The 8,023-nt window shown below is 37.6% G+C and overlaps 1 protein-coding gene across 1 annotated transcript; it reads left to right on the top strand.

The window, feature by feature from the left end:
• Nucleotides 1-4,042: 4,042 nt before the first annotated feature.
• Nucleotides 4,043-7,429, top strand: LOC113005811. Its single transcript, XM_026141696.2, has 2 exons — nt 4,043-7,105; nt 7,202-7,429. The coding sequence occupies exon 1, from the start codon at nt 5,117-5,119 to the stop codon at nt 6,542-6,544; it is 1,428 nt and encodes a 475-aa protein (XP_025997481.2). The 5' UTR covers nt 4,043-5,116; the 3' UTR covers nt 6,545-7,105; nt 7,202-7,429.
• Nucleotides 7,430-8,023: the final 594 nt, after the last annotated feature.

The following is an 8,023-nucleotide window of genomic DNA, read 5'->3' as shown; positions in this document are numbered from 1 at the left end:
ATAATCATAGTGAAATTCGTAAAGACAGATTTTCGAAATGTCGAGAATACACATACCGACATATATTGGTTTGTTAAATTTTACCGATAGTTTACGCATTTCTATGGCAACCAGATTTTCTGCGAAAACGCTGCGACTATGAAAATTCGGAGCAGCAATCATGGCCTCTGCCCCGTAACGGCCTTCCCATTGCGTTACTACTTTTATATTAACGTGATTACGTACATTTTCCATGGTTTTACCGAAAACTGCATTATTCATTAATTTGTATAAATTTTTCTCGAACTCATTTTTCGCGTTCGTTCGAAACTCTGTATTTAATTCTATATAATCGCGGAGCCAGGTGGATTGAGCGAATTGAAGTACGCGATGTATCTTTACGATTCGAAGCCCGTGACGCGTGCACTGTTGAAGATTGCGGTAGTGGATGACGTAACGCTTTTTATCATGCACTGTCGCTAGTAATTTCTTCTGCCTTGACCCTGGAGGCTTATCGCTCGAAGGACAAAACGGTAAGTCACTGTGTCGATCGTGCAGCTGATTCTCATATGCAAGGTCGACTTCCAGTATATATCCGGTGTCCGAGTCAAATGCGATCGCGTTTACATCGAAATTGTCAACGTTTTCGACCCATTTAAATTCACCGTATGGCAACGGTTGACACATTGCCCACCCATACAGATTATTCACATCATTATACATCAAATAAGTCGACGGTTTTGACGGATCGTACGATTTCATGTACTTATTATTAGCCTTCGCATATCTGCCCGAACACTGGCTTAAACCGCCACGAATTCCACGTTCCACGTAAAGTAGCATTTCTATGTCCGTAAGCAACTCGAATCTTATACCCGTTTTCTTCAACATTGCATCCCACGTGTAGCCTGGCAATGTATAGTAATGCGCAGGGTCCAAACCGTAACTCTGCATGCTTTTGTCGCGAAAGTTTTCGAATATGTCGGCTAATAATAAGACATCTGTTTTCAAATATAAATCGCTGTATTCGCCCAGCGTTTCAATTGCGAACCGTTGCCATACGTTCTCGGCATGAGCGTAATCATGCTCTGATACCGTCTGTCCGCTCAGTGAACTGTAGAAAGATTCGCGCGGTGGTAAACGCGTTTCTAAAAGCTTGTCGGCATCATCAACGTACTCGTACGGAAAAACGCCTTTGCGCGTGAGGAGTTCGAAATCCTCGTTTGACAACGTGGAAAATTCGGAATGAGTAATGTTTAATTGTTCAATACCTAGAAACGACGCCAATTTTTCGAGACTCGCACTTAGGAATTTATATGAGTCGATGAATCGAAATCGTATACAATTTCGTACTTCGCCCGATTTTGTTCCTACACCGGTAACTGCGACGTGTTTAGTAAACGAAATATATTTTTCTTTATTAATCGGTAGTAGGTCGATCTTGCCTTCGAACGCGGTAGATATTTCTTTTATTATAAAATGCGCGTCGTAACCGCTCAAATTGTGAAAAACGACTGGAATAACATACGTATTCTTATAATTTAAATTACATTTATTATGGGCAGGACCGCGATACTTGCCGGTCAAATGACAGTGATCACGCACCCGCCGATTGTCAAACCACTCGTTACGGGTAAGACCCGTATCTGGTATAAACGGTTTTTCACATATATGACACTTTGTCGCGTTTAAATATGCCTCTTTCTGCTGTACAGTTAATTGTTCCATTGGAACATTGGCGGATATTCGGGCTTTCATATCGTGCGCAAGATTTTCTAACTCTTTCGCGAACCACGCGACGCAGTCCTTATCGCGGCGAAAACGATACATCGATAACGCGTCGTTGAACGAGCATTTGACGTAGTAAGCTATGCTGTATACCTCGTGGTGTTGATACGCGAAACTCGACGTGTTCTCTGTTTCGTTCTTCTCCATCTTCTTCAATACGCACTCCAAATCAGCGTAAATTACAAATGGTACGCGCTCCTTGTTGTTGTATGAGTCGAATTCTAGCCATTTCTGGTCTTCTCTCGGTAGTATGATGGCACAGTCATTTATTTTCTTGCACTCCGTTTCGTGCGATTGCAATTTTTCCTCTAAGTGGAAGTAATGCAGGCAACTGTAATAAACAAATTATTTTTTACTAAACATTAATTGAAAGTGTGAAAAAATTTTTTTTATATTATTACACTTACCGATCGCAAATGTACTTTCTTCCATCATGTTTGTTTAGTTGTGAGCTGACCAGTCGCGACAGGTTTTTAATCCACGCAAAGTGGCCGTGGGTGACGTCGTGTACATCTTCCACATAGAAGAGATTGACATGTTTCTCCTTCTTATCTTCGGTCAGTCGTAACGGCACAACATATTCTATCTTTTCTTTTTTGTCCAATTCGGTTGTGTACACATTCACAGACACGCCGTTTAAACGTTCAAATTTTCCAATGTCTTTTACTTTCATTGGAAATTGAATGTCTTCAAACTTTAACACAGTCGAATAATGCGGGTACGATGACACTCGGTTTGCATGATTTTCGGCGGGGTACAGGGCAGCAACCATGGACCACGCGAAGCAAGCATTGTCCTTCGAATGTACATTAATTATTGCACGCTTGTCACTTACCGACAGCGGCAATTCGAAGTAACATCCCGCGTGCATGGGATTAAGCTTGTTTATATTCACCATTAAATTTTGGATTCGGTGTAACGCCCAGCCGCTATCGCGTTCTTGAAACTCGTCGAGCATCGCTAATATCACTTCGATTACACGCTGCTCGTACCATTCGCGCAAATTTGACGCTCTGTATAGTTCATAGTTCTTCGTCGCGAGACTTTTATTATCGCGGTCGTCACGAATGTTTACAAATTTACCGTTGAATACGGTATTCACCTTCACATTTCCATGTTTCGCGATAGCGTCTCGCACTTGTTCGATCACCAAATCACTAGCGTCTTCCAGGAAATGTCGCGGTTCAATATAATCGGCGTTTATGACAGCACCCGTAAGAATACGTGACTCAAACGCGGCCTCGATCTCGCGCCAGATGAGCGATCTTTTGCCACTGATGCTAGCGTGCGCACCACCTCCAACGTGCGCGAAACGTCTTTCTAATTGCGCTTTTGCACCCGCGAGTCGCGCGATTCTCGCCACTATAGATTGTCTGGAGCCAACGGTGAGTCGAGGACGTTTGGCACTGCTACAACATTCTTCGAGATGTGCGAGGCACTTTTCGCATCGTTCCACCCATGCACGACACTCCTCCTGAGTAGCGATCTGCGAGCATCGCTCGAGCAGTCCGCGTTCAATGTTCTCCATTTTTCTTTTTCCGTTATTAGTACAGATCACACGTTGACTCGGGGCACTCGCAAATTAATGCTTTACATGATTTCCAGTACCGCTGTATGTGCAGAGCGCGATATTGATCTCGTGCGAACTTTGCTTCAAAAAAGCGAGTTGTTATTTCCGGCCACTGATCAACTCGATCCAGCAGAATTTGGTCGTCGTCGTCGTACAAGTAATTATATTGATTCACTGGAATTTCGTCGCATTTAATATAGTATGCATTACGCCACTTCATATACGCACGATTCCATTTAGGTTCATCGTCGTTGTAGAACCATGAGTATACGTTTATCGCCAGTAATTCGGTGCACTTTCCATTACCAGCGGGAATTGTAATTTGCAGATAATCTTGGAAATAGGCATGGCGTTTAATTTCCTTTGCCACCTTGTATTTCTTTTCAACAGTTTTGCGAGCATTGTATACAATACGAGTATGTCCATATTCATTGCGATACATATCATATTCATCATCAAAATTGTTAAAAGTGCACAAATTTTTTAGTGTCCACGTATACACTTTTCTTCGCGCTGTAAATGACAAATCGCCACAAGGCACGTAGTCAATGCTAACACCCTGTCTCACGGCACGTTCATTGGTCCCGCGTATACCCAATTCTCTGTTGCGTAAGAAATTTACCACAGATACTTGTTGATCGTTTTTTTCCGGCACAGTTTCGAGAACTTCCAGGATATCTTCTACATCAAAGTCTACATCGGGCATTTCTCCATCAAACTCCATTTTCATCAAATATATTGTCTATATATTTCTACATATTGGGCACATTTTGGTAGGAATGTACACATACATGGGTTGTCTGCAGTTGGAGCAGTAATCACCGTCAAGTCGCTCGAGAGAATCTGTACAGTGAGTTTGGATAGCGTTCATAGATCCTAGATCAATGTCATTGAGTTGAGTCATACAATATGCACACACAGATAGAGCTCCTCCAGTCGAATAGCAGAATTGAATAATGCAGTGTTTCGTGCGATCATCCAAAGCGCGTAATTCCACACTAGGTAAGGTAAACGTCCCAGTGGCCGGACACGTCCCAATGGCCGGACAAATTGGAGAAAAATATTACTATTTATTTAAACAATTAAAAATGAAAATAATAATTATTGTAAAAAAAACTTTAATATTTAACAATTAATTGGGAAAAAGAAGTAAACCTAATTAAACATTTTTGTATTTAAAAAAATTGATTAAATGAGCATGTGTCTGTTTTTTGTGAAAATGATGGCCAATCGTTAACAAATTCGTTAAGCGCAAGCATATAGCTAATAGTATAAAAATTGGATATTTAATTATATTTGTAAATAAATAATCAATTATCTAATTTTAAAGATTAGTTAGAAACTCGTTTTGACGAAATTCATCCTAAAAATCACAATTAAAACGATAATTTTGAGTGTCCGGATATTGGTACATTAAAAATATCAGTATTCCCAATCGCCGGACGCATGTGCGAGCGCAATTTGAAAGGTTAGTGTCATGCAGTGTCGCTTGTTGGAATCGATAGATTTTTGCGGTAAGTGTAATAATTACATGTTTTTAAAGGCATTTAATTGCATATGAGACTTTTTAAAACTACTCACCGACAATTTATCTTCATTTATAAATGTTAAAATAAGTTATTAATTCATAATAGCTATTGTTATAATAATCAAAGTCAAAATTTATTTTTTATAACCTCCTTGAGTGGAAAGTCTTTTTAAAATTATGAATAAATATATTAGAGATTAAAAATACTCAATTAATTAATAGAAAACTAAATTTTTACTTTTATAGGTAAAATGAAGACAAAAAAGCAAGTAAGAGACAATGATGCTCGGTCATCATTGATGAATGCACTGCATGATGTTCGTCGAGGGATTCCGCTTAGACAAGCCAGCAAAATGTACGGAATATCAAAAAGTACGCTACACGATAAATTAAAAAACAAATCAAAAATTGACTCTACAATGGGACCATCGACCGTTCTGTCTCCAGAAGAAGAAAAGGAGTTACTTAACTGGATTTTTTATAACAGCGAAAAAGGCTTTCCGGTGACGAAGGATCAATTTTTAGATAGCGTGCAATTATTAATAGGTCAGTTGCAAAGAATAAATCCTTTCACGAATAACAGACCTGGACGTCACTGGTATGAGGCATTTATTCGTCGACACCCTGAGCTGTCACGTCGAATTGCGCAAAATTTAACAACTATAAGAGCATCAGTTACTGAAGATTGTTTAAGAAAGTGGTTTAATGAAGTTCGTCAGCACTTGCTAAAAAAAGAACTGCTTTTTATTGATGCTTCACGGTACTTTAATTGCGACGAAAGCTCCTTTTTATTATGTCCAAAAGCAGAGCAAGTTATTGTCAAAAAAGGTGCTAAATCAGTATATAAAATTGTAAATGCTGACGAAAAAGAGGCACTGACAACATTAGTAATGATTAGCGCTTCCGGAGTTATGGCACCTCCTATGATAATGTACGCTTATAAAAGAATACCAGTAATTATAACACAGAACATCCCGAAACGCTGGAGCATTGGAACTTCAGACAAAGGATGGATGACTGCTGAGTCGTTTTATGAATATGTTACTAACGTATTCTACCCCTGGCTGAAAACCACTAACATTGTATTCCCTGTAGTATTATTTGTGGATGGTCATTCCTCGCATTTGACATTGCCTTTGAGCAATTTTTGTCGACAGCATGAGATTGAGTTAATAGCTCTGTACCCGAACGCCACGCATATTTTGCAGCCATTAGATGTAGCGGTGTTCCATCCTTTAAAATCATCGTGGAAGAAAACTGTCAATAATTGGAGGCTAGAAAATAATGGAGGACGTCTGAAAAAAGAGATGTTTGCCCCACTGTTACAAAAAGCTATTGATTCAATAGATCTTGCCTCCATGGCTAAAAATGGATTTCAAACGTGTGGACTCTATCCTTTTACACCGGATGCCGTTAATTTTAATGTTTTGAACAAGCAGAAGAAATCTGAAGCTAAGAAAACTGAAGAAGCTGAGAAAACTGAAGAAGCTAGTAAAATGGATATGATAAAATACATTAATTTTTTTGAACAACAATTGCCGGAAGGAATGATCGACAAATTTAAAGCGGCAGAGACAGCAGGAGTCTGGAATTATGAAATTGAAAATGAAGGTCTTTTTCGGTACTGGTTGGAGATTAACAGGAAAACCGGTAACTCACCTGACAAAATCCAATTTTGAATAGCACAAATTTATTTAAAAAAAATGATAAACACTGTATATTTACAATCAATCAAATGTATTAATTGTAAATATTGTAATTTAGAGTACTTACAAAATAATTATGCAGAGTTTATTTTTCTACGTTGAAACTCATTTTAAAAACTTACTATTTTTTGCGTCTTTATTCCAATTTAATAGGAAATATTGGTTGTGATAAGTCTAATACTCCTACAAGAGATAGTTTCAATAGCATTGAAGAACAAAGAACCGGTCAGATATCTACAGAACAGGGTCGAAATGCGACAAACGATGATCAAGAAACATTGCATATAGATGAGGATACTCCGGTTATTTTATGTTTGGATGATATCCAAGAAGCTACAGCCACTGATAGTATTTCAGCAGATAAAATAGTAATCATTCAGCCTGAAGACCAGATGCAACCAGATATCGTCAATCTTTTGGAATGTCAGGAAGAAAATACAACCTTTGAGAATACTACGGTTCAGTTGATGGAATTTCAATCTGGTATCGACAATTTGGAAAATCAGGAAAATAACGAAAACATTCAAAATACTGGTAAGTACCTAATTGTGTGTATATACAATACATATATAGAATTACAATGGCTGATTTGTAGAGCAATTAGTATAATGGCTTTAATTTTTTTTACAGGTACGAGGCAAGATATTCCGAATGTTCCTTCTCCTTTTAAAAATACTCTTTTTTGGCCTGGAAATTCAACTCAAAATAAAAAGAAAAGATTGAGGGATAAAATTCCGGCAGTTGCGACTTCAGATGAGTGGCAACAATATCACATGACGAAAGAAGAAGAAAAAGTTCAAAAACAAAAAATAAAAGAAGATAATAAGAAAAAAAGAGAAGAAAAAAGGCTGCAAAAAATTAAAGAAATTGAAGAAAAGAAAGAACAGAGAAAGCTGAAAAAAATGAAAGAAATAGAAGAAAAAAATATTTTACGTGAACAAAAAAGTCGTAAAAAGATGTCAAAAAAAAAAAAAAAATAAACTGTATTTAACGATTTTGATTTTACTTAATTATTTTGTTTAATTATTCAGCTTTTAATTTTCATGTTCACAAGAATTTATTTTACTTGTAAGTGCTCTATTATGCAATAAATTATTTGTATAAATTTTAACATAAGAATAAAATATTATTAAGTATATGAACACCAATTTAGAGCTGTTTTTTGTTATTAAATATTAATAAATCTCTATTTGTGTAACAATATTTTTCATCAGCATACTAATTTTTTAATTGGTCGGACACTTATGTGACAAGTTATGTCCGGATAACTAGGCCATAACCTATTTCAGCTGTCCGGCCACTGGGACAAGTTATGTCCGGATAACTAGGCCATAACCGATTTCAGCTGTCCGGCCACTGGTACATTGACACGCTCCATTATTTATGTAAATATTAAATTATTAATTGATATATGTGAGTTAAAATAATTTTTCCCTGCTTAAGGGAATCTTA

This window comes from Solenopsis invicta, chromosome 13, assembly GCF_016802725.1.
Source record: "Solenopsis invicta isolate M01_SB chromosome 13, UNIL_Sinv_3.0, whole genome shotgun sequence".
Lineage (NCBI taxonomy): Eukaryota > Metazoa > Arthropoda > Insecta > Hymenoptera > Formicidae > Solenopsis > Solenopsis invicta.
The sequence above is the reverse complement of the archived record's forward strand: the minus strand, read 5'-3'. Positions and strand labels throughout refer to the sequence as shown.